At 43.0% G+C, this 27,141-nt stretch overlaps 1 protein-coding gene across 4 annotated transcripts in view; it reads left to right on the forward strand.

Moving 5' to 3' along the window:
• The window catches only part of LOC121269648 (probable cation-transporting ATPase 13A4), a 130,692-nt gene that overhangs the window by 8,734 nt on the left and 94,817 nt on the right, over positions 1 to 27,141 (forward strand). For 3 of the 4 annotated variants that reach the window (XM_041174413.1, XM_041174431.1, XM_041174440.1), the window contains exons 2-8: positions 13,471 to 13,644; positions 18,088 to 18,234; positions 18,656 to 18,726; positions 18,832 to 18,912; positions 23,511 to 23,580; positions 23,672 to 23,806; positions 24,075 to 24,147. In XM_041174413.1, the coding sequence (XP_041030347.1) occupies positions 13,471 to 13,644; positions 18,088 to 18,234; positions 18,656 to 18,726; positions 18,832 to 18,912; positions 23,511 to 23,580; positions 23,672 to 23,806; positions 24,075 to 24,147 (751 nt within the window). The remainder of the gene's footprint in view (positions 1 to 13,470; positions 13,645 to 18,087; positions 18,235 to 18,655; positions 18,727 to 18,831; positions 18,913 to 23,510; positions 23,581 to 23,671; positions 23,807 to 24,074; positions 24,148 to 27,141) is intronic. The other variant, XM_041174422.1, reaches the window with a different exon arrangement.

Below are 27,141 nucleotides of genomic sequence, written 5' to 3' on the forward strand. Positions count from 1 at the left end.
TGGTGTCCAAAGCAGGCACACAAGTGTACAATGAGAATCATGGTGTCAAAAAAATATGATAGACTAGACCATTACTGCACTCAAAGAATGCTTCCACTTGCTGGCCTGCTCTGGAGGAGCTCTGCAGCACTCAGCAGAGCAGTGTCAATGCTCATGCTAGTCTGCTGCATGTTGCACAACCTCTCCAAAATGATGCCATAATCCATATCACCAGCTATACAGCAAAGAGCTACGGAGCAGGAACTAGATGAGGAGGCAACCTAGACAGCCCCTTTCTGGCTGAGTTGTCCATGAGGCACTCATCCTTGTGTGATACCAGTAATCACAGCTCCAATTCTCCATTTATCAATAGTTCCATACTTTACTCCTGTCAGTGTCTTCTTGGCTGCCATGTAAAAGTTAAATCCATCACAAAATAAACATTTGAAACAAAATTTATAAATGAAATCATTCCATTTTGCATACAAAAGCTGATGAATCACCTTGTGCATTCACTTAATGCCTGTTTTCTGCGCGCCTTTGCTTATCTTAGTGCTCCCATGCAAAGTCACCTCAGTGGCTGCAGCATGCTGCTGACTTTCAGTCAAGGAGACTGCAGGTGGCCTTGGAGGATGACATTGAGCAGATCTGGGCCTAAAAGCCCTAGCTACATGCTGCAGTATCTTGACATGAGTGGCAGCAGTCTGAGCCAGCAGACTGTGGGCATCAGAATATCCAAGGATATTCATTTAGGAAGGACAGGCAAAAAGGGAAAGGAGGTGGTGTTGTGCTGATAATAGGGATGGGATCAGTACATTAGTAAGGGAGGATCTCAGATTGGAAGAACGAAATATGGAATCTGGGTGGAACTAAGAAACAGCAAGGGGCAGCAAATATTGGTAGATGTTTATAGGCCACCAAACAGTAGTATGGGGTATGGTACTAATCTAGAGTCCATGACTGAGGAAGTGCTGAAGAAGAGTCATACGGACTCGAAACATTAACTCTGTCTTTCTCTCTGCAGATGCTCTCAGACCTGTTGAGTAGTGGTAATTAATAATCTTGCTGTAAAAGAACTTTTAGGGATGAGTGACCATAACGTGATAGAATTTTACATGATTTTTGAAAGTGAGGTAATTCAACCTGAAGTCTGAATGTTAAGTTTGAACAAAGGAAATTATGAAGATATAAGGGGCGGCAAATTGGTTGAGGTGGATTGGGAAAATACATTAAAAGGCATGATAGTACATAGGCAATGGATAGTCTTTAAAGAATTATTACATAGTTTACAGAAGGCTTGTCCAATCTTTTCGCATGAGGGGCCACATTACAACATTTTTCGCACTCAAGAGGCTGATGAGCAAATTTTGGAAAGATAAGTTTTGGCAGAACATTAAACATGAATTTCAAAAAACACCTGAGGTATGAAAAGAAACAACTTGCTGAGCAAAAAGAACAATATCAAAGCAGTGAATCGATAAAAAAAAAAGAGTAATAAATCAAGATGAGTATTAGAGTGTGATTCGGCAGTGTGTGTGTGTGTGTGTCCGGCTTATTCCCAGTCTCAAGGTGCTCACTCACTCACTTCCACCCACTGTCAGAGTGGATGAAGGTGCATTTGGCGTGTAGGGGTGAGGGTAAATAAGAACCCTGAGCCAGGCTTTTGCACACATTCTCCCCCATCACACACTCCCCATCCCCTTCCCTCTCTCCCCCTCACTCTCCCTCTCTCCTCCTCACATTCTCTCTTTCTCTCTCTCTGTCTCTCTCCCTCACATATTCTCCCTCTCTTCCCTCACACACTCCATCTCACACTCTTTCTCTCCCCCCTCACACTCTTTCTCTCCCCCTCACACTCTCGCAGTCTCCACTCACTGACTCAGACACAGGTGGGCCCCACTCTGGCTCACCTGGGCCCTGCTCTGGCTCCCTTGCACACCACTCTGGCTCGCCTGGGTCCTGCTCTGGCTCCCTTGTGCCCTGCTTGAGCTCCCTCACGCCCCACTCCCCGCCTTCATTCTCCATGTCCTGGAACTTACCTTAAAAACTTACCTTCCCACTGTTTGTTGCTCATCTAATCACAGGCTGCTTGCTCTCTGCATTGCTCTACAGCATTTTGCAAATATAGTTCAGTTGAATGTCCAACAAGTTTTGGCAGGCAGTGGCTAGAGGCCTCAGAGGCCACAATGCAGCTTGAGTCGGACAAGCCTGATATACAGCAATTATACATTCCTTCAAGGCACAAAAACCCGAAAAGAAAAGTCAGTCAACCATAGCTAACAAAGGCAATTAAGGATTGTATAAGATTAAAATAAAAGGCCTATAAAGTTGCCAGAAATGTTAGTAAACCTGAGGATTAGGAGCATTTCAGAATGCAACAAAGGAGGACCATGAAATTGATAAAGAAAGGGGGAATAGGATATGAATAGAAAGTGGCAAAAAACATAAAAATGGACTTTAAAAACTTCTATAGGTATGTATAAAGGAAATATTTGGCTAAGGCAAACGTGGATCGGTTACAGGGAGAGTCAGGAGGATTTATAATGGGGAATAGAGAAATGGCAGAGAAGCTAAATGATTACTTTGTGCCTGTCTTCACTGAGGAAGATACAATAAATCTAGAATTAGAGATCCAAGGGACTAAGGAGAATGAAGAATTGAGGGAAATCAGTATTGGTAAGAAGATTGCATTGCAGAAATTAATGGGACTGAAGATTGAAAAGTTCCTGGGACCTGATATTCTACACCCCAGAGTGTTGAAAGAGGTAGCTGTGGAGATAGTGGATGCATTGGTGATCGTCTTCCAAAATACTATAGATTCTGGAATGGTTCTTGCAAGTTGGAAGGTAGCAAATGTCACCCCATTATTTAAGGAGGGAGGGAGAGAGAAAATGAGGAACTACAGACCTGTTAGCCTTACTTTAGTTGTAGGGAAAATATTGGAATCTGTTACAAAGGATGTGATAAATGGATGTTTAGATATAATGATCTGATTGGGCATAGTCGACATGGATTTATGAATAGGAAATCATGTTTGATGAACCTGTTGGAGTTTGTTGAGGATGTTATTATCAGAATTGATAAAGGGGAGTCAGTGGACATAATGTACTTGGATTTTCAGAAGGCTTTCGTTAAAGTACCCCACAGGAGGTTGGTTAGCAAAATTGAAACACATGGGATAGGAGGTAATATACTGGCATGGATAAAGGATTGGTTAACAGGCAAAAAACAGAAAGGAGGAATAAACGGGTCATTCTTGCTTTGGCAGGCTGTGACTAGTGGGTTACCGCAAAGATCAGTACTTGGGCCCCACCTGTTCACAATTTTTATCAATGGTTTGGATGTGGGGACCAAATGTAATATTTCCAAGTTCGCAGATGACACAAAGCCAGGTGGGAATGTGTATTGTGAGGAAGATGCAAAGCGGGTTCAAGAGGATTTGGACAGACTTAGTGAATGGGCAAGAACATGGCAGATGGAATATAATATGGAAGAATGTGAGGTTATCCACTTATAAAAGGAACAGATGTGCAGAGTAATTCTTAAATGGTGAGAGATTAGAAAGTGTAGATGTACAAAGAAACCTGGGTATCCTTGCCAAAAAATTACTGAAAGCTAACATGTAGGTGCAGCAGGCAATTAGGGAGGCTAATGGAATGTAAGCCTGTATCGCAAGAGGATTTGAGTATAGGAGTGGCTAAGCCTTGCTTCAATTGTGTAGAACCTTGGTCAGACCACACCTGGAGTATTGTGTGCAGTTTTGGTCTCCTTATCTTAGGAAGGATATTATTACCATAAAGGGAATGCAACGAATGTTCACCAGACTTTTTCCCAGGATGGTGGGACTGCCCTGAGAAGGAAGATTGAGGAAACTGGGCCTGTTTTCCTTAGAGTTTCAAAGAATGAGAGGTGATCTCATTGAAGCCCACAAAATACTTAAAGAGATAGACAGGATAGGTTCAGGTAAGATGTTTCCCCTGGCAATAAAGGCTAACATTCCATTAGCCTCCCGAATTGCCTGCTGCACCTACGAGTTAGCTTTCAGTGATTTATTTGCAAGGACACCCAGGTTTCTTTGTACATTTACACTTTCTAATCTCTCACCATTTAAGAAATACTCTGCACATCTGTTCCTTCTACAAGTGGATAACCTCACATTCTTCCACATTATATTCCATCTGCCATGTTCTTGCCCATTCACTAAGTCTATCCAAATCCTCTTGAACCCGCTTTGCATCTTCCTCACATGGGCCACAATTTCAAAATAAGAGGGAATAAGCCACTTAGGATTGAGATGAGGAGAAATTTTTTTTCTCAGGGGTTGTGAATCTTTAGAATTCTCTACCCCAGAGGGCTGTGGAAACTCAGTCAATTGTGTATGTTATAGCAGAAATTAATGGTCAATTAAAGGCCAGCCATGGTGAAATGTGCGCTGCAGCGCTGCCTATGTGCCGAGCCTGTGTGGAGGAGGCCGAGCGCTGAAGTGCACACGTTAAAAAGCTCCCTGAGGGAGCAAATAATTTTGAAAAGAAAAAATAAAGAAGTTAGAAATGTTAACAACATGTCCCCTCATGCGACTCTGTTACATGAGCAGGGACATGTTAGAAATTAGTTTGAAAATTATTATTTTTTTAAATCACTGATCGATACCTCATTCCGCCCGTGGATGAGGTTTTGCAAAAAACCTTTGGGCAGCAAGACATTTCATTTAATTAGATCTTTAATGGCCTTAATATACCTGTTAATTGTTGGCGGGCACACTGCGCGAGCCCGCTGACCAAGATATTGCTCACCCAACGCCATCGCGCATCATTTTACGCTCGTATGAGTAGGGCGTGAGCCCACCTGATGAGCGCAATATTCTGCCCATTGAACTGCACGATCAGCCATGGTTATATGGAATGACAGAGCAGGCATGATAGGCTGAATGGCCTACTCCTGCTTCTATGTTCCGATGTTCCTAGAAAGAGCAAAGGTGGACTGTGGGAGAATGAATGCTGCCTTACTGAGTGAGGACTATAGATTCGTAATCCATGGAGCCACTTCCACACCCCTGGGATGGCACCTCATCAACCCAAGTTTTTTTACTTTGTTCATGGGATGCGGGCATCACTGACAAGGCCAGCGTTTATTGCCCATCTTTAATTGGTCTTGAGAAGGTAATCTATTGGAGGACAGATTGCTGGACTCCTGTGAATGTCTGCTAGGCACTTTGCACACTGTAATCCACAGTCATGATGGCAACAGTCTGAGTGTGCAAGGTAGCAAGCCGACCTTGCATGGCAGCAGACTGAGTGTCCACTCCTATAAACAGAGTTCTGGTGGAAGCTGATTGCGCTGCAATGGAAGCTGAGACATTGGCTATCAGACACTATATCATGTTTGGGACCACAAGAGTTCTGATGGAGTTGGCCACCATTTCCATACTGGAAGGAATGGGTTCCAAGCTTTTTGCCAAACCCTGTGGCAAGTTGATGCTGGTCTCCATGCTCTATAACATTGGAGGTAGGCACTTTGAAAGGCTTTCTAATGATTCAAGCGTTTTGTTGTTCATACTCATCAGTCTTTCTCTGTAGGTTGCCCCATCAAAGTGCTCATCTGAGCCCTCTGCAGCAGAACTCATGCACAACCTCACCCTCTTGCACCTGCACTAACTGTTTCCCTTGCTCTGACTGCAGGTCACTCATGCTTGGTGTCTTGCCTCCATTCTTTCCTCTAAATTGTGCACAGTTTCAGTGTGTGAACTGGTGGCTAGGATCGTGAGAGCAAATGACGGTGGGGTTTCTTCATCACTGTCCTGCGTATCTGAAAGGGGAAAGGTACAAGGGGATGCGGGAAAGTAAAGAGTGCGGGGCTTACACCTTCTGCAACTTGTAAATCAGGAGACAGTTTGAGAGGAAGGGGAAGTGGGATAAGAACATAAGAAATAGGAGCAGGAGTAGGCCATATGGCCCTACGAGCCTGCTACAACATTTAATAAGATCATGGCTGATCCTTGATCACAACTCTACTTTCTTATCTGACTTCCCTCCCCTTGGTTTCCCTAGAGACCAAAAAAGATGTATCCACTGGGTTGTGAGTTGATATTCCCACCAGTCTCAGTAGAAAAGGGTCTTCTGAATTTCCTATATAATTTCCTGGTGATTATCTTATACTGATAGCCTGTAGTTTTGTTCTTCCCTATAAGTGGAGACATTTCTTTTGTCTACCCTATCAAAGCTATTCATAATTTTGAGAATCTTTATTAAGTCACACCTAAGCCTTCTCTTTTCAAAAGAAAAGAGATTCAACCTGTTCATCTTTACCTGATACGTATAATGGGCTGGATTTTCATCCTCAAGGCGAGTAGCAGGAGTTGGGAAAATTCCCAGCTTCGCAAACCCACCTTGGGAGAAAATGGCTCTGGAGACGCAATCTTCATTTCTGGGGGGTGTGGGCTGCAGTAAGACCAGCCAGCCCGGGAAAGGGTTTGGAGGCAGCCACGGGGGCCTCAGTGCTGTGGGACTTTGTCCAAGTAAAAATAAAAACGCAAAGGCCCTCACATCCCCTCATACCCCCCACACACTCCCCATACCCCATCAATGCCACCTCATGCCTCTCCACCCCATCTCCATACCCCTCATGCCAATCTATGGCTCTTCTATGCCCATTCACCCTCCATAAACTGTATAGAGGCAATGAATTCTATAGTGACAGTAAAAGAAAAGCTTTAATAAAACAATCATTCATTAATTACTTTCTATTTTCTTTAAAAAATTCCTTTTACTACCAGCCAATAAAAGTGTCAATTATCCAGACCCTTTAAAGTATCAATAGCAGAAACTACAAGCATTTGAAACCTCCTAATCTTGTATAAATAAATATTGTGCAATTGAGAGAAGAGATCAGAGACCAAGAGCTATCAATCAAGCAATATTTTCCCTGGGGCTCAGCTGTTTTAACAGACTAAACAATTCCTTAGATCCCTGCCAAGAATGCATAATAAGGCTACCACTATAGGGTACATTGGTTCTTTCCAATGTACAGTGGGTGAATGGGCATGAAGTGCCATAGTTTGGCATGGGGATATAAGGGACTTGGGGGTGGGTAGTGGGGCATAGCCTGGCATTGGGGGCATAAGGAGGACCTTTTGAACTTAGCTTTCAAAAGGTTCCCTCATCCAGATTATAGTTCATGATACCTCTGAGGTGCTGTGAACTACAACACTTTGAAAAGTTATCCTGACTCCATGAAAATTGCGGAGGACTAGGACATGCCCTTCCCTGCAATGGAGCCAGCCAGGTTGGGAGTGGAGAGTGTGGGCTCATGACCTGAACCAGCCTGCATCCTTAAAAGGCACTCCTAAAACTCAGAAACCACAGGAATGGGGTTGGGAATCCTGGAATTGGGGACCCATGTGCTTTTTTTAAAGGGCTTCCAAGTCATCCTGACTTGGCGAAAATCTAGGCCAACCTCTCAGTTCTAATGTCTAGGGTTAAGTAGGACGATTAGCTACGACCATACCATCACCCTCAATGGTTTCAACCCCTGTTATCCTGACATAAAAAAACACTGAGACTGACATCATATCATCAGATGCCCTCTTTGAGTGTTTATCTGCAATCCTTATTGTTAGCTGAGATGTTCACCTGTTTAAATAAATGGGTATTGTCTTTACTAAAATAACAGTGTAGAACTTCAGACAAGCATCTTAAGCTGGTAGCTTATGGCATAATTCTATAACACAGCATGTACTATTCCATTGCTGACTGAGGAACAGAGTAATCAGTCACATTGAGGTTAACATTCTTATGTTTTTGGCAAGCTTTGTACTCACTGAAGTGAAATATGCATTGAGGTTGTAATTCTTTTACATTTTGTCCATTGTTAGTACTGAGTATTCCTATGTCAAGTTGATATGATTTAAATAGATAATGTTTCTTCTGCAAAAGTAAAATACGACGGATGCTGGAAACTTGAAATAAAAACAGAAAATGCTGGAAATGCTCAGCAGGTCTGGCAGCATCTGTGGAAAAAGAAATAGAAATAATGGATGGAATCTTGTGCTGCTCCCGGGAACATGAAGCAAGACAGGAGGGGGAGCTTAAATGTGCAGCAGGCCAAAACTCAGCTTCCCGACAGCGAGATGAAACTAAGGTATTAAGTTCAGGAAAGGTTGAGCTTTCCAATGGCAAGCATCATTAAGCCATTTTGCATGCATCTGGATATTATCCATGCTCATTAAAGGGCAATCTTGCCAGAATTAAGTGCACCTTTCAAATTAAGTTATTGGCAAGAAAAACGTGCCCTCACATTCATGACTGCATATAAGTTCGTGCAGCAGGCGAGGAGTTGGAGTGTGTAGCTGCTGTTTTTTTTCCACTTCGGGGAGCTCTGTTCCACAAGAGGTGATGGTTGACATTGGGTGGCGGCATTCAAAAGGCAATCGGTCAGGGCTGTCCCAGGGAGGGAGGGAGGCTGCAGCCTAAGGGGCGTGAGGCAGAGCTGTCAGAGGGAAGGAAGGAGGCGTGGAGGCAGGGAGAGAGGCTGTCTGAGGCAGGGAGGGAGGCATGGAGGCAAGAGGAGAGGCTGTCCGAGGCAGTGAGGGAGGCAGGGAGGGAAAGTGAGGGTGCAGGGAAGGGCCTAGCCTCATGCGTATGGCGGTCATGTTGTAGCAGTGGGATGGTTGGGAGGGGTTGGGGGAGGCGAGTGGTGGGTGGGGGTCTTTCTGGGCAGGGCTGGTCAAAGATATAGTCTGAAGGGGTGGGGTCAGTGCTGTCAATGGTGAGGTCCTAGGTGTTGAACTGAGGGTGCTTGGCAGTGGAAGGAGCAGTCACAGTGAGAAGGGCAAGTGGAATATGGTAAAATGGCAGGCCCAGGGTCACAGTCGGGCATTGTCTGGTCTCATGGGGGATGTCACAGAAGCAAAGATGGCATGGATAAAGGGAGGGGTCAGTGTCAGGATGGACATGGAAATGGTAATGGGTGCAGGCAGAGAGGGGAGAGAAGGCATGTGGAGAGTGGAGAGCTATATGGTCAAGGGTAAGAGAGGGGAGAGGAATTGTTATACTCGGTGGGTCAAGGGTGATGGGGGAGGCTGGTGGGTGACAAGGGGAGTGTAGAAGATGGTGGAACAAGTCTGAAATTTGACGAGCACCGTATCTAAAAGGTCTTCTTGGGAACACATTTGCTCTGAAAGTGCGATCCTTCAAAGTGGGGCTGAGAGATGTTTTAGGAGGGTGGAGTTAATGGTGAGCACAATTGGCCAACTAAAGGGACATCTTAATAATCATGAGTTAAAGGGATGAGAACTATGGTCAGGTATGTTCTCAACTGCATGGTCACCTTCTGAATAGGTAGCATTGCTGCCTGACCCCTGGGTCTCATTCAGCCGAGATCCCAGCAAGGTCAGGAGAAAGAGGAGAAGATGTGCTGAGGGACAGCTCCTGCTGACCGAGGGGGGGGGAAGGGCAGGAGGTAGTGGTAGCCCTATGATCTCTTGTAGCGGGCACAGGGAGGAAACTGGACCATGCAGGGAACCGTATGTACCTGCAGCTCACCAATCTTATTTAACTACAGTCTATACGTTCACATACATGCAAGATAAACATAATTTAGACCTTATTACATTCACCTATTACTCTGACCCCACCTGATACTTTACTATTTCCTACTCACTGCTTTCTGTCCCTCCTAATTTTTTTTTTCACCTTTCACCTTGTCTTTTTCCTTGTAATATTACCTCCTAGTTCCCTCATCCCTGCCAAATTAATTTAAATCCACCCTAAAAGCACTAGCAAATCGCCCCACAAGGACATAAGCAAAATATTGCGGTTGCTGGAAATTTGAAATAAAAACAGAAAATGCTGGAATAAACTCAGCTGATCTGTCAGCATCTGTGGAGAGAGAAACAGAGTCAACGTGTTGAGTCTGTATGAACCTTCTTCAGAGCCCCACAAGGACATTGGTCTTGATGCTGTTCAGGTGTAACATGTCCGGCCTCTACAGACACCACCTGCCCCAGAATTGGTCCCAGAAATCTAAAGCCACCGCTTCCACATCATCTTTCCAGCCATTCATCTGCTTTATTCTCCTATTGTTATACTCACCAGCACATGTAATCGGGAGATTACTACCTTTGAGATCCTGCCTACTAGGTCTTTCCTAGTCTTGTTGCAGGACCTCATCCCTGTTTCCATTTATGTTTTGTTCTAGATATAGACCACAACTGTTGGCTGTTCACCCTCCCCTCCTCAGAATGCTCTGCACCTGCTTATTAACATCTTTGACCCTGACAGCTGGGATGCGACATATCACACTGGATTCATATCTATAGCTACAGAAACACCTGCCTGTTCCTCTAACTATCGAGTTTCCTTTCACTATTGATTTCCTAATCGTGGGCTGGATTTTATGCAACCCCCTCCCCTCCACCAATGGCAGGGTGGTTTTGGGAGTGTGTGGTTAACAGGCAAGGGAGTGGACAATAAAATGCCATGGTTACTGTGTCTGCTTTGCACCTGCCCATCCCTGCACTGGCCACAATATTACCAGTGGTGGGAGAGACCGAGCCAAGTGTTCAGCCCGGCTGCTGTCACTGCACAGGCTGCTGGTGGGCAAAGTGGGTGCCTCCTTAATGGCCCCTGGGGCCTAATGGAAGCCCTCAAAAGCTCACCTCCCTCATCCCCCCCTCTCCTAGCCTGACTACCCTGGACCCCAGACCCCTCACCTCCACCACCACCCCCCCCCCACCAATCCCCCCAACTCCTGGGGGCCTCCCAACATGGTACTGGCAAGACCCCCAGTCATACCTCTGGTCCTGGTTCCAGTGCAGCATGCCATCCTGCAGACCCCACTGCACTACTGGTAGTGGCCACTGCTCCAGACAGCGCAGCTGGTACTGGAGTTACTGGCCTCTGAGGCAGGACTTCCTGTTGCTGAGGTACTCAAGTGGGCCATTAAATGGGCGTGGAAAGAGCCTGTCAAACAGTGGCAGGCTCACTGCCAGATTTTACTCATAGGAGCTGGACCACCACCCCCAGTGTAAAAGCAGCTCCTTCCACCTGCAAACCTCCACTGTCCTCACTTCAGGTGCAACCTGGTCTGGCCTGTACAGGTTCCATCCGCCGGTCCCAGCGAACCTATGAATAAGGTGATTACAGTCAGGATGTTCCATAGATGTGATTTTAAGAGAAACCTTTCCTTTGTGGGGTCTGGAGGAGCAGGAGTGATCCTCTGATACCTTGGCTCTGGGCTCCCCACCTCCTTTGCGGTAAGATTCTTGACACATCCAGCCCTCGACCCATCTCGCTGTCTGAGGATTTCTCTTGTTGCTGGTGGGCAGCTAAAGGACAAGAAAAGTTTATTTACATCAGTACAAGAAAATTTATGGGTAAAATAGCCCTTTGCCTGCTAAATTAAAGAGCTACCTATTATTCCAAATGGGTATAATGAAGTAATCAGAATGTAAATTTTACACTTTGGTGAAATGTAAGAACCGGATCTTGATATTAAAGAGCCAAGATTAAACTCCAAGCCAGAATCCAGGAGTGCGAGTCCAGATCATCCAATTTTCATCCTCCCACACTGGCCAACTGCCACTTTCATACATACGAACAAAAGAAATAGGAGCAGAAGTAGACCAATCGCCCCCTTGAGCCTTCTTTGCCATTCAATAAGATCATGGCTGGTCTTTTGTGTTTAGAATTCCACATTCCCATCTACCTCCAATAACCTTTGATTACCTTGCCTAACAAGAATCTATCTCCTTCTGCCTTAAAAATATTCAATAACCCCACCTCCACCGCCTTCGGAGGAAGAGAGTTCCAACCCTCTGAGAGAGAGAATTTCTCCTCATCTCTGTCCTATAAGGGCAATACCTAATTTTAAAACAGTGTCCCATCTTAAACTGCCAAGCAATTGGACGGTGCTAATTAAAATGAGGCCCGGTAGGTAAAACCTGCCAAGTCTTCAACTCACACTCCTGGGGCAGAATTTTCTGGTCAGTGTGTGGGGGCAGGCCTGACATGCCAATGCGCAAAATGATGTGCAATGACATCGGGCAAGCGTCCTGACGTCATTGCTCGCCATTACGATATTTCGTTCGGCAGGCATGCGCCGGAGTCAGCTGCGCGCCCGCTGAAATGCAAATGGCCTATTAAGGCCATTAAGAAATCAATTGAGCCACTTGTTAACACTGTCCATCCAACCTTAAGGTTGTCAGGCAAGCGGAAAGCTCAAGTAGCCTTCGCATTTTTCAGGAAACCTCATCCATAGGCGGGATGAGGTTTCCTGAAGCTTTTATTAAATAAATAAATTCATTTCCATAAATATAAAAACATGTCCTCACTCATGTGATACATGTCACATGAGGGGACCTGTTTAAATAAATAAATTTTTTAATCAATTCCTTAATTATTTTCATATCCATTCAATCTCCCTGAGGCATCTCCATGCATCAGGGAGATTGCTGTGCTCTTTCGGATACATGCGTGAAAGAGCGCAGGCCCTGACTCTCCCTCCTCCCCCCACACAGGGAGCGCTGCTGGGTGGGCCTTAATTGGCCCTCCCGTGTAAAATGGCGGCGTGGAGCCAATTGTGGGTGGCGATCGGCTCCGTGCACGGCCCCACCTGCTCCCACCCAGCCTACCCACCATTGGAAAAGTCCTGCCCTTGGATTCTGGATTGGAGTTTAACCTTGGCTCTTTAATTTCAAGATCCGGTTCTTACATTTCACTAAAATGTAAAATTTACATTCCGATTGCTTCTTATTCAAAACCTCTGGAATAATGGGTAGCTCTTTAATTTAGCAGGCAAAGGGCTATTTTTACCCGTAAACTTTCTTGTACTAATGTAAATAAACTTTTCTTGCCCTATTACCTCAACCTTATGTTTTTAAAACTATCTTCAATATTTTGCTTCTGTTAGCAGATTCAGTGGTTAATAATGAATAAGTAAGTCAAATTCTGTATTTACAACAAGGATTCCCAGGATGTTTTTGTGGGTATCTTGCAATTGGTTGTGGTTTATATTGTATGCCACTATGTGCAAGTTGAGTTTTTTAGAAACCTGCCTTTACCTTGTGATCATTTATGGAATTTGTTCATGATAGGTGCTTATATGTGTCCATCTCTGAATCAAGCTAACAATTTGTAACTTTCCCTCAGAGATACGAATTAAATTCTAGTTGACAACAAGCTTCTACTTATTTATCATAACTAATGGGTTTTTAAGGGACAACCAAACTTAGATACAGTTCCACTTTAGTGGCAGAGTTACATATTTCACCTTATATGTTGCAATGATCCTATCATGGCCTAGCCAGCAACACCCACATCCTGTAAATGAATTTTTAAAAACATTAGAAATCAGCAAGATATCCAACTTACCATAAGCATTACTACAGGTGAGCCATTACTCTGCCCTGAAATTTATCTTATAATACAAAATATTGCAGAGTTTCTTTACTAATAGCAAGTACTGATGAACTACTATGCTTTCTGTTCTGTAAAGGACATATTTGGTTATAAGTCCAGTCGCTGCCGCAGTGTCCTGTTTATCATAGGATCTGTCCTAACCTGTGGATTTCTGCTGCTTCTGTTTTACTGGAGGCCCGAATGGGATGTCTGGGCTAAGTGTATTCAGTGCACTCTGCAAGAAGCTGACATTGTACTGCTTAGAACAACGGTAAGTGTTACCCGTATCTGTAATAAAATAGTAGGGGTTATAGAGACCTTCCTACACTTTATGATGGGTTGGGAGAAAGGTGCTTGCACCCATTGGATGCAAGTACCCCCATTGGACATCTGAGCTTGTTTTCAGTATTCTGCCAGCTGTGGCTGTTTGACATGATGCCCATAACCCTTCCAGATTAGAGGCAGGAACATTTCTACCAAACCAGTGGTCACTTGATCAGGAAAGGCAATAACAGGCTTGAAATTCTGGCTTATTTAAGGCACTCACTGAAGATACATGAAACATCAACATCAACCATAAACCGCTATATAGAGGAGGTGACTGAAGCTCTGTACAGGAAGACAAGCATGCACTCCAGCTGTGACCACCAGCAGCAACAAAGGCAGCCATTGTTATATAAGGCTATGAAGCACCACAACATGAGGGACACATTAAACTGCACACAGATAACACAGATGTGCACAAGTTGGCCATTTTATGGGAAGCACATGGGGGTTTAAGTCCAGAAATACAGCTTAACTCATTTTTTGTTTTACTTACTATTTCCAATGATTTTTCTTTATTGATAATTTTGATGCCTTTGGGCCGATTTTTGAGTGGAGCATAAATCAAGTGGATAGGGGCAGGTTATGTGGTGCATCTGCCTGAAGGAGCTGGTGTTGTGCCCTTGCAATTTTCATGATACAGCTGAATGTTCATTAATTTTCAGAGATGCCATCAAGTAGCACACTCCCTGTGGATATTTTACTGATTAGGAGGGAGGATGCTATTTATAGGGGAGAGGAGTTTCATTATGGGGGGCAGTGACCAGCATGGTTATGCAGCACAAACAAAATGAATTCCAACAGGGTGCTGAAGTTCTCTGATGTAATGGCAGAGGTATTGATTGAACAAGTGCTCAGCAGGACAGAGGTCCTCTTCTCATCTTCCCATCAGTGATGGGTGACAAGATAAAGCAATTGACAGGCATGGAGAGAATTTGCAGAAAATTTCAATGTTAACAACATTGTACCCAGGATCTCATCTCAGTGCAGAGAAAAAAAATAATGGTCTGATTGGGAAAACTAGGGTAGGTGCCCACTTTGACATCTTTCATATTCCCTGAAAGCCTACTTTAGGACCCTACCTTAACCTCAGAATTATCAATCCTTCCCTACCCCACTTCCCATGGATCTCCTCAATGCAGCATGGAAATCTTTACTGTGCATTCTTTCTGCTTAAACTCAAATCTTCAAAGTTTGCTGCTGCTCTCACAACTACTTCTCCTTCTTAGCCTTGCTTGCTGCTTCTTCCTGTCAACATGTACAGAAGGTTGATCTGCCTCATACACCATTAACACATTTAAACAGGAACATATATATAACCCTTATAGGAGAAGCTGGCAGGCAACAGGAAATAGATTGCCAAAACACGAGGAAAACGTTGCTATCAACATCACTGGGAAGAACATTGAAACCGCATTGATGATGGCCAGGTTGGAAATCAAGCACAGGGAATATTTCCTTTCTTTTCTCTTTCTACTCTACTCTCAGTTCCATAGCACATCACACAGTTAGCATGACAACCTAGTGATACATTGTACTGCCATTCATTGTTGTCACCTAGCCATCCCATATGCTAACTCTTGTCCCTCTCCCCCTTTTCTAAGTTCGTCAGTTGACTTGGGCATTATCAGACAAACTGAAGAGGAGAGTTCTTCAGATGATCCTGTCAGTAACTCTTGTCCTTCCAAGTACTAGCATAGAAAATGGCACCTCAAGTGAAATAGATCAAAGTTGGACGGGTCTTTCATGGATGATTCACCAAACACCAAGTGAAAAGGAACAGGCGCGAGTGGAAAGAACAACAACTCTGCTAAAGAGAACAGAAATGCTGGGGTACAATTTCTGTGGGAGTTCTTCACTTTCCCATTGCAACTTGGAGGAAGAGCAGCAGAAGTCCTACAAAAATGTTGTAATTGGCTGTTACTCCAATTATTTGGGGTTTCCACATACAAGCTTCCTTCAAAATTATTACAAAATATTGGAGATTGTTTCATTGTGTGTTCAGGGTCTAGATGGGGGTTCTTTGGAGCTTGTCTATTCTCCCATAGTAAGCTGCTATGTAGTTAGTTAAAATCATTAATCTTTATTAATGGCTACATTGTATATATTGGGAACTATGCATAAGGATGGAACTTTTCCTCCCTCCAGATCTCTGTTACTCCATCATGTGATGTTACATCATCATTACACCAGCATCATATACTTCTGATGTTAACTCTTTAGTTTACATCTCTCCCAAGTCTTTATCCCTAGCATAGTTACTCCTCCTACATTTCTCCAAAAGTCTCAGACTTCACAGGATTAGTCTCTGAGTTGCCTTGACCAATCTTCCTGGTCTCATTTGATCTCCTGATCTCAATAAGATCATGGCTGATCTGACTGTATTTCGAATTCCACATTCCCACCCACCCCCAATAACATTTGATTTCCTTGACTAACAAAAGTCTATCTATCTCCACCTTAAAAATATTCAATGACCCTGCCCCCACTGCCTTCTGAGGCAGAGAGTTCCAAAGTCGTAAAACCCTCTGAGAGAATAAAGGTCTCCTCATCTCTGCCTTAATTTTAAAGCACTGCCCCCTAGTTCTGGACTCACTCACAAGAGGTCACATCCTTTCCATGCCCACCTTGTGGATACTGTTCAGGATCTTATATACTTCAATCAGGTCACCCCTCACTCTTCTTGTATGTATTAGACACCTGAGATCAAGAATATCCTGTATTCTCCCTCCTGTCAGTGTGAGCGTTCTTCTCCTGGGAAGCTGTAAAGCTTTGTCTTATTTCTTCTCCTTTCTCTTCAGGATCTGAGTAGTAAGCCCAAGTTTCTATTGGCTTCCATGGATATTAACATGCTCCCGTATTTTCTTATGAAACCCTGGTCTGTCTCAATCCTGTACGATCGCAGTTGTGGAGTTCTTTCAATAATTGTGCCTTTTCTCTGTTGTTCTCAGACCGGTACTCTCTCCCTGGGCTTTAGCACTGGTAACTCACGTGCTCTGTGCCTGTGGTTAAAGATATGAGCCTGTTTGTTTCTCTGTTCTTCCTCATGCTGTTTTATCCTCTCATGGTCATTTAAGGTGATATTGGGTTTCAATTTCTTGTTGTGTTCTCCATATCCTTCCCATCAATAACTCAGATAGTGATAAACTATTTTGTAGTGGTGAGGTTCGGTAATTCAGAAGAGTTAGGTTAAGGTCTTCATTCTTCTTCTGCAAACCTTTGATGGTTTGTACAACCTCTTCACCAGACTGAGGTTAATGAGGTGAACTAGTTACGTTTACGAATCTGTTGTCCTTTGCAAAATTTTGGAATAACTCATTAGCAAATTGTGGCCCATTTTTGGACACAGCAATGTCCAGAATGCCATGTGCTGCATGGATTTTCTGCAATGATTGAATTATTTCTTCCACTGTGATGCTGTGAAATCTGTTTACTTCAATCCACCTTGAGTAGTAATCAATGACAATAAATGTTCTCCCCTTAAAGTCAATAAGTCCATTCCCAGGTGCTCCAATGGCCTAGATGGAAAAGTAGAAGGTGATAGTGTTTTTTTTTTTGCTTTTGGCTGTTTACTGCACAGGTAAGACAATTAGAAATCATTTCTTCTATAGAACAGGTATTGCCTGGCCACCAAACAGATCGCTGGGCTCTCATGTGACATTTTGCTATCCTTAAATGACCTTGGTGAAGTCTTTGCAGAATATCAAGCCAAAGTGCTCTCAAAAGTGTTAATTATTTAAGTTGAGATTTTTCACCCTTTCTCAGGAGAAGACCTGCCTTAGACAGCTGCTGGCCAATCCGAAGGCCGGCAGCTATGTAGTCCCAGCAGCACCACCGGTAGCCATTGCTGGGACTAGCAGCCCCCAGTACTAAGAAACCCAGACTGACAAGTAAGTCCAGGATTGGTTGTTGTGGCAAAGGAGATAAGTGGGGGTGAGAGGATGAGTGGAGGAGGGGGTGGAGGGCTAGGTTCAAGAGACTGGGATGGGAAGGTTAAATGGTGGGGGGGGGATGTTCTTGAGTGGGGTGCCTCTGATGGGCCAGGGGGCCCCAAAAGGAATTAGCTCATGTGAAAAATACCAGAGGTGGCAGGATGAAGACCCTAAGTGACCATCAGGGCCTCAATAGGTGCAAGGACAGATGGGGCCACTCAACACCTTCTCCCGCCTCCTAAAATTTCAGACTGGTCTGGGGCAGGCATGTAGGTGGCAGGGAGATTACCCACATGATTTTATGTGCCCCATGGCTTCAAACCCACTGGTGGTGGGGCTTAAACTCTAGCCCATTAGCAATTTGCTCCCAGTCCATTGATGGAATTTGGATTCATGATTAGACATTTACGAAATGAACACACACTTTCAGTAATTATTTTTTTCCTTTTTTTGTTCAGGATGAATTTAAAATCTGGACTAAGAAGAAAGTAATGTGGATTCACTTGCCTTTAGTCAGTGACCCTGCAAGAGCTGAACAACAACATTCGCTTCTCTCTGATGAGACATCATTGCTGCACAGAATCATCATGAAACCTGATTTAAAAGTAAGAGTCGCCTTTCAAATTCTGCTTTCGTCTCAATAGTTTTTTTTTGTAGTTAAAAATATCTCCGCAGCAACATTTCTGAAGCTCTTAATTTAGTTGAAATGGAAGAGATTAGGAACATTTGTGGGTCTGGCAGCATCTGTGGAGAGAGAAACAGAGATAACATTTCAAGTCCATATGACTCTTCTTCAGAAGTCTTCCGAAGAAGAGTCATATGGACTCAAAACGTGAACTCTGTTTCTCTCTCCATGGATGCTGCCAGACCTGCTGAGTTTTTCCAGCAGTTTCTGTTTTTATTTCAGATTTCCAGCATCTGCAGTATTTTGCTTTTATATCAGGAAGATTTGTATTTGATATTGTCTGTTTATATGATAAAATTCATTTTTCAAAATATTTTTATTCTCTTGACTGACCTTTATAGGTACGATATATTGAAATTAAAAAGATCAGGTACATTTGGGACCTTAATGAAAAGCAGTTCGTTAGAGCTGAGTAAGTTTTTGCAAATCTCTGTTTTTCTGGAAGTTTATTAATTAATTAAATAAAGCTAATTTTAAGCTTCTTCAAATGTATTCTTTAACTCATTACTTTATGCAGAGTACTGGAAGACAGCCAGTCCTGTGCTGGTATTTGTTATACATTTGGCTCTGGATTGACAACCACAGAAGAAACTATCAGGTAGTTAGTAAAAATAATAATTTGGCTTGATAATACATTCTGTTAATGTGTGTGTAAGAGACAGAGAGAGAAAATGTTCTATTATTTGATTTAATGGTCAACTAACTTTACCTGGTTGCATATCCATTTTTAGGGCTTGTAATTATTGATTTTGCACATGTTGCCATAAATGTGAACAGTAATTTTCCTTCTTTAAATCAAGTATTTCTGAGAAGAGACTCTTCTATGTGATTTGTGCATAAATTAAGAAACTCAAATATTACACACAAATGTTCTGCTGAAGTTTTATAAACAAAATGGGTGTATGCAAAACAGAAACGAGTGAAAAACCACAAAAAGCTCCTCAGTTAAAATGCTTTCAGAACAAGCTGCAGAATTCCAAACTTCTTGGGGGTTGAATTTTCACTCCAAAATAAGCAGAATCTGGATGGATGGGTTGGAAATCAGGGTGGATCCCAGTTCCACCAGATCCCCACTTCTTTTCCACTCATCAAAATTCATTGATGATTTTGGGTGTGTGTATTGAAATGCTGTGCAAATGATGGAAGGATATCATACAATAAAATTAAGCCATACAATGTAACGTCTTCCATTTTCATAAAAGCAAGAAAATCGGGTGCATACTTGTTCAGTAATATTAAGGGTATTGGGGTTTTGAAGATTATAAAGGCCAGAGATTACCTATTGCAATTGATCACAGCTTGATTGATTGTTGTTGAGAAACCATTTCTATTAAATTGTTCTCGGAACATAGGCCGAGTTTGAAAAATAATTGTTCTCATTGCTAGCTCTCCGATACTATGGCAACGTGCCAGAGCAAGTTTCTCCTTCCCCACCTGAGGCTAGCACTCCAAGCAAGCCTCAAATGACATTGGCATCTACACTATTTATGGAAATCAGACTACTGATACCAGAACAGAACTGGAAGAAATTTGGGCACTTAATGCTTTATTTTTGGTTGTAAACATTTCACAATGCAGTACTGACAATTTATTAGGTTAGGATATTAACCTATGGGGACCCTGTGTGGCAGTGACCCAGCAGTGGTTTTCCCTAAGTTGGCCAATTAATGGCCAGAGGGCCGACTCACTGTCAAATTTAGTTCGGTAGGCGGACCCTCAAAGCTGGAGGACCAATAGGACACCCTCCAGCTTGGAAGGAACAGCAGTATGCCATTGCAGGGAAGAGAAGAAGAGCGCTTCCAGCTTGAGACTCCTTCTTAGCAACTTTTTAAGCTTATAAACTAAAAAATAGCTACAGCTGCCAGGCCACCATGGACAGCCTATGGCAGGTGGTGGGGGGGCTGGGGTGGGTGGTGCCTCAAAGCCTCCTGGAGTACTGGTTCCTCTGTCTGCCATTGGGAAACTGCTTCCAGGCAGCTGGCCTAGTGTCTGATGCCTTGAGGCACAAACAGGCCGACTGGAAAAGGCTAGTCAGTTACTGACAATTGGCCTCAATAGGCCATTTACTCACCTCAATTGCTGCCCCTTTGCTTGTGGGCTTCTGACCCCAATTCTGCCTCCAGGAAAATGGTCCAGGGTGGGATAGTACCAGCAAAGTGGCCCAATGGCCAGCGGCACAAGCTTTCATGCCTGCCCACCTCCAAACACACCACCTCATGGGAGCAAAATTCTGTTTATGTTTACAGGAACATTTACACAATATTTGGAACAATGCTGACAATAACTTGCCCATTTCATTTCAACAATCACTAAAAGTGGATTGTGTGCGAGGTGAAAAATCTGAGGTTGATTAGTAAGCCAGTGATGGGGCAGAGGAGAAGGAACTTCACTCATTACATGCTTTGACTGGTGACAAAACCTTTTTAAAAAAATGTTCTAAAGCTTGCCAGTGACATCTCTCATCTTGATGAAAGCTGAAAAATAAACAGATGTTTATTGTTTAGATATAATGGTCCCAAAAATCCATGTTGCAATTTGTGTCCCTGCTTTGTTTACTGGTATGAATGTAGTGCCAACCTGAGCTCATCAATAGTATCCCTCACTGTGGATGGGATAGAAAGCAGGGTGTGATCAAAGTCACTCTCAGTCTGCAGTTTAAAGTGCAACTCAGTAGTTGGTCCCAACATGGAAAATGGGCATAAGTGCCTGAAGCAGCTGTAAAAGGTTTATTGCCAGTGCTTAGATCAGCTGTTCACAAGCCTGTGCTTCACTTAAACAAATTCAACTGATCTTGATAGAAATGGAGTATATTATGTTTCCTTAAGCCAATCAACTCATCTGCCTGTGCATGTTGGTAAAGGGATGGGCATAGGAAAAAGGGCTTTCCACCCAAACAAGAAACTATGGCAGATTGAATAAATGGGCAAAACAGTGATAGAAATGGACCCTGCCAATAATTTTAAGACCCATGTTAAGTTGCATTTTCATTGCACACCAAACTCACACTGTAAATGCAATATTATTTATCTTCTTTTGGAAAAGTAAATTCTTAAAATTGCATTGTATGTCTTGTACATTTTTGCCCCTTGCCAAAGAAATGCAACAAAGCTTTAGACATTTCAAACACTGACATAAGATTTAAGCATTTCAGTGGTTTTGATGTGAGTGCACACCCATAGCCCAGTGACCTGACTGGTCTCCAAGTTTTCTCTGATCACGGCTATATTCGTTATTGGCTGGAATACTGATTGTGGCTTCTACAATACTAACAGAAGGAGAAGACAGATTATTTTAGCCAGTACCCAGAGGTGAAAAATTGGTGTTCCTACTCCCTGTACCATCCAATCCCCATGGACAGTTTGATTTAATTTTCAGCAAAATACTACAGATGCTGGAAAACTGAACTAAAAACATAAAACACTAGAAATACTCAACAGGTCAGGCACCATCTGTGGAGCGAGAAACAGAGCTGGGTTTTGCTGGGGGCGAAGTTTAACACACAGTAATCCTGGAGTACATGCTTCCTTCTGGTCCTGTCGAATTTAACGCTAATATCTGATTACAATATCTAGAATCCATTTCCTGGTCACAACCAGCCATGTTGACAGGCTGATGGGTGTCAGGCATGTAGGGCTGCAGAATCCATGAGGGATTGGTTATGGTTGGGTTGGGGTTCCTGGGGGAGGCTAGGAAGGATGCAGGTAGAATTGCAAAAATAATGCTGAGATATTCTGTATAAAATAAATTGTGGTGCACTGGTAATACACAGATAATCACTTTTACAGTTATAGAGAAGATTTCAGAAGGGCTGAGGAGAATTTCACAGGCCTGGCAGGACATGGGGTCGGTGGGTTGTCAGGGAGGAAATCGCAGGTCATGGAAGACATCAGAAAAGCATTTGGTGGGGGAGTGGTTGGGGACATCTGGTCACAGGGGATGCTTACAGACTAGCTTGATGGGTGGGGGCTTGGACTTTTGTTCTTCCTGGTCCACAAGCATTGTTGGAAAGGCACTCACCTCCCTTCAGCTACTGGGTTTCATGAAGCTAAGGAAAACCAGCCAGCCAACATTAAAGATGGAATGCAGATAAAATTTGGGGCATGTAGCCTTGATTAAAACAGGAAGTGGGTAGATTAGGTTTAGTTTTGAAATTTCTTACATTTTAACTTTCCACCTGATCCTTCCATTTTTTTTAATTGTTCAAGTGGATGTTGCTGGCAACAACAGCATTTATCGCCCATTACTAATAATCCAGGGACTTCCTTAGGCCATGTCAGAGGGCAGTTAAAAGCCAACACATTGTTGTGGGTCGGAGGTCGCAGTTAGGCTAGACCAGATAAGATCAACAGGTTTCCTTCCCAAAATGACATTAGTAAGCTAGATGGGTTTTTACAACAGTCCAGTAGTTTCATGGTGACCAATATTGATACTATCTTTTTAATTCCAGATTTAATTAATTAACTGAATTTTCATTCTCCAGCTGCTGTGGTGGGATTTGAACTCATGACCCTGGATTATTAGTCCAGTAACATAATTACTATGTTACTTTTGGGTTAAAATTACTCCCAATTTTTCAGGTCGATGACCTTTCATCAGAATTGGCAAAAATTAGAGATATTTCAGATCCTAACCATCGGTTCCATTTTTTCAAAGCCAGCAATGGTTCTGCTGTTTCCATTTATGCTTCCTCTAGACTCAACTTTTGTTTATTTACTTGTCCCATTACCAGCCTTTTGTCTTAACCATCATCTGTTTGTCATGTAAACATCCCAGCCTTTCATCCTGCCACAGGCTTTCCCTTTTGTTCTTTCCTCCCCACCTCTCCCTGCTTTTACCTGTCTCTGTACTTGCTTAAAGACTGTTTTAACTTTTGTAGGTCCTGTCAAAAGGCCATAGGCCTGAAATGTTAAGTCTGTTCCTCTTGCAACAGATGTTAAGCGTATTGGGCTTTTATTTATTTAACTTTTATTGGACAGAGGACAAACGTTACATTTTATTCAATTGATGGTGTTTGCTTTAATTTGGAATATTGTTTAATTTTTCACATTGTGTGAATCTATATCCCTCATTTCATAAACAAAAAGATTTAGCAATGAAGTTATTTATGTACATTTCTATCATCATTATTGCATATTTAAATGGCAGTGAAATGGAGATTGGTCCTCTTTCTAATAACCCTATAATGTTTAAATGCAGGAGGTTAATATTTGGACGTAATACAATTGAAATCCAAATTGCTCCCATTTGGAAGCTACTTTGTAAAGAGGTAAGTTTCATTTTATGTGGTTTTTAATTATTTTTCCCAATTTAAATGTAAACAGATAACTTTTTTTGGCTTTCTTTTTCTTTCTTTGTAGGTTTTAAATCCATTTTATACATTTCAAATATTTAGTGTGTGTCTGTGGCTTTCCGAGGATTACACAGAATATTCAGTTGCACTCATAATTATGTCACTCATTTCCATTGCCTTTTCTGTGTATGATGTGCGTCAGGTGAGTTTTAAAGCAGAGATAATATTTAAAGCTGTGCCTGGTGTTATCTTCATTAATATTTTACAATTCAACTGCTTGCTTTCTGATTCCAAACATGTCTGAACTTTTAAATCTTTCATTTGAAATTTGTTAAGAAAATGCATATTTAATTTGCACTTACACCTTCACTTCAGGTTCTGAGATCTAACTGATGAATTACGATTTAATTTAATTGGAAAAGGTAACAGAGTAGGCAGATTAAATTCTTATGTTACTTTACTGTTTGCAGCAATCTATAAAGTTGTACAAACTTGTGGAAACTCACAATAACATGATGGTCACCGTCTGCAGAAAAGATGGAGGTGAGCAGTTTTCAATGCCTGAAGGCACAAGTTTGCGAACATTTCAAGATTTCAAAATACAATCATTTTGATAGCTAGAGCTGTATTTGGATGTTCAAATAATGCCTCAGCCTGGTTTGCTTTTACTTCACAATGCATCATTCATTCCTTCATCTTTCTTCCTTATTTGTATATTTTTGTTCATTGTGTAGGTTACCCTCTTCCCTGGATCAGCTACTTGACCCTTGTGGTTTGTAGGTCTACTTTGGATATCAATTAATTAATATACACTTTACTTGTGCTACTAGCAACACATTTATTAACCTAAGCCCCTTAGCATTTAAATCGATATCAATGTAAAAAATTCTGATACACATACCTGCTGGTGTATACTCACAAACCTCGGTTTCTTGTGAGACAGACAAGATAGGGTGGTCAAACCATCCCGTTCTGTAGCTCATGTTGATAACTGACCAACTGCAGCCAAGAGTCTCCTGCATATTCGGTTCTTATAACTGTCTGTTGGACCTATATTTGCAGTGATGTCAATTTCTCGTTGGCACAGTGCTTTCAGCCTCAAATTACACCCCCCCCCCCACAACCCCAATGATATGATGGGTCCTTGGGGTCATCACAACTGCCCGCATCCTGATTGCAGCATTCAAACCATGCTGGGCTGGTCCTTTGTTCCAGGGTTGTGTGTGTGTGTTGATGCAGTTTGACTCATTTCTGTCTACAAGTCTGGGCATGTTCTCTCTCGTCTGGTCAGTGTCTGGGCATGTTCCATCTCTTCTGGTCGTTGTCTGTCCACAACCTAACCCTCTTCCTGTCAGCTCTTGGTTCATCAAGCAATCATTTTGTGTTATACTAAAAACACATTGCTCAATCTCTAATACTACACTCGATATGACTTTTATAAAGAAAACCAATACATAAGTTGTTTAAAAAATGTGCCTCAAAGAACCAAACTACAAAAATATCAATATCAAAATATCAACATCTGTAATAGTAAATGCTTGGCAAGTTCCATTCTGACAATTTCACCGTGATCTTGTTCTATCTCTATATTGCAAAAGTCAGTGGTTAAGTTACAGATGTTATTCTCTTCAATTACTAAATGAAACCACACTATCTGTTGTTTGACAACAATGTATAGGTTGCTGCTGTCAGGGTTATTAACACTTTCATGTACACAGTTGAAATATTGATCCTTGCAATAAACTTCTCTTGGATGTGCCAATTCTTTGCCCAGCAATATGCCCAATAAAAGCTTCCAAGTATTATCCTGCAATGCACATCCTAATTTTTATAGGATCCTTCTCAATTTAGTACTAATGTATGGGCAGAAATGTCCTGCAAACTAATACCAATTAGTTGGATCAGACTAACAAAATTAATTTCACTCTGAACCATAACAGTCTTGTAGCAGAGGAGACTTAAGACTTTCATTTATCAGATTAGAGGCAGAATCATCCCAGACTTGTACTAAGTGAGGCAGCGGGCAGGAAAAAGAATGTTTTACCTATCACCTACAATGGTGGCTTCTCACGCCATATTGTCCCAATCTTGCAGCATTAATTATGCATTCCCGGGACACACACTGTTTCAATGGTGGGCAGTCTCTCATTCACCTGCCACACCATCATCTCGCTGCTTCATCACCCTGGGCACCATATTTAAAGCACAGCCATGCACACGACTCTCAGTGTTTCTAGCCGAGGACTGCTGCATGGAAGACATGGCCCCGAAAGGCAAAAAGACTGCAGCACCCAGGTTCATTGACGTGTCCCTCCAGCACCTTTTGGATGCTATGGAAGCTTGCTGTTATGTCTTCTACCCCCGCTCTGGTCACAAGATGGGCAGCACATTACCAATCCGGTTTGGGAGGTGGTAGTAATGATGGTCAGAGCCAACACCCAGTACAAGAGGAAGAATGATCTCCTTCATTCCACCAGGGTCAACTACTCTTTTCATCACTCTCAGCTCACACACTCTCAAACTCAGCACACATCCATAGGGCCCTCACTCACTGCCAGTTCAAAGGACATCACCATTCACTCTCTCAACCACACCTTCATTGTCCTCATCCCATCCATGGGACCACTCAGCATGCAAGCATGTCAGGCATACTTATCATCTGGCCTGGCAGGTGTCCTGCTTGCACTCTCTCCATCTCTATTCATGCAGGACAAGCTGGCAAACAACAACAGGGAGAGGTCACAGACTGGTGGAGGGATGCCTGAAATTAGAGTTCTCACGGACTTTGAACCAGAGCTATCCAGCTGGCAAGCAAGAATCTGGAGCATTCCTGTACTGATGGTGAGGTTGGCGCAGCTCTACAAAGTGAGGATCCAGCAGTGCAACATCGATCAGACAACCATGCTGTGAGTGATGTGTCCTGTTTCACAAGGCACTCCCATGCACGAATCATCTCTCCTCTCCTTGCTTTTGCAGGCACATCTGGGAAACAGCTGAAGGATACCATGACCCAAGGCCTCCAATCAAGCCCAAATAAACTTCTGAAGTGGAATCTGAACGCAGCTTCATTGAAGACCCATCACAGCGCTCACTCACACACTCTACCAGTGCAGAGACACACAGCTCGGTGGGACCTAGCTTTAGAGTTGCCTTGGGATCACAATCTGGTGAGCGCATCACACTTTCTGATCCACAGCAGGTGGTAGCAGGGGTTTCCCAGGTGTCCAGCACTCAGAGGACTGCTGGAGGCCTGAAATTCACTGAGTCCAAGTCAGATAACGAACCTCTGGACTCAGTCATGTCACAGTTTCTGGAGCTGCAAAGGCAAGCTTAGAAACATCAGGAAGAGATGTCTGCTGCACTCCTCAGATTGTAAGGCATGATGGAGGAGTCCACCTGCCTTCAGACGGAGGTGATAGCATCTGCATGCCAATGCATCAAGGTCAACACTGGTCGGATGATGGCCGTCATGGAGACCATGGTCCAGGGCATTGCTCCTGCACCATTGAGTGGGCTGAACTCTATCGTCAATACCAT

The sequence above is a fragment of the Carcharodon carcharias genome, chromosome 2, assembly GCF_017639515.1.
Source record: "Carcharodon carcharias isolate sCarCar2 chromosome 2, sCarCar2.pri, whole genome shotgun sequence".
Classification (NCBI taxonomy): Eukaryota; Metazoa; Chordata; class Chondrichthyes; order Lamniformes; family Lamnidae; genus Carcharodon; species Carcharodon carcharias.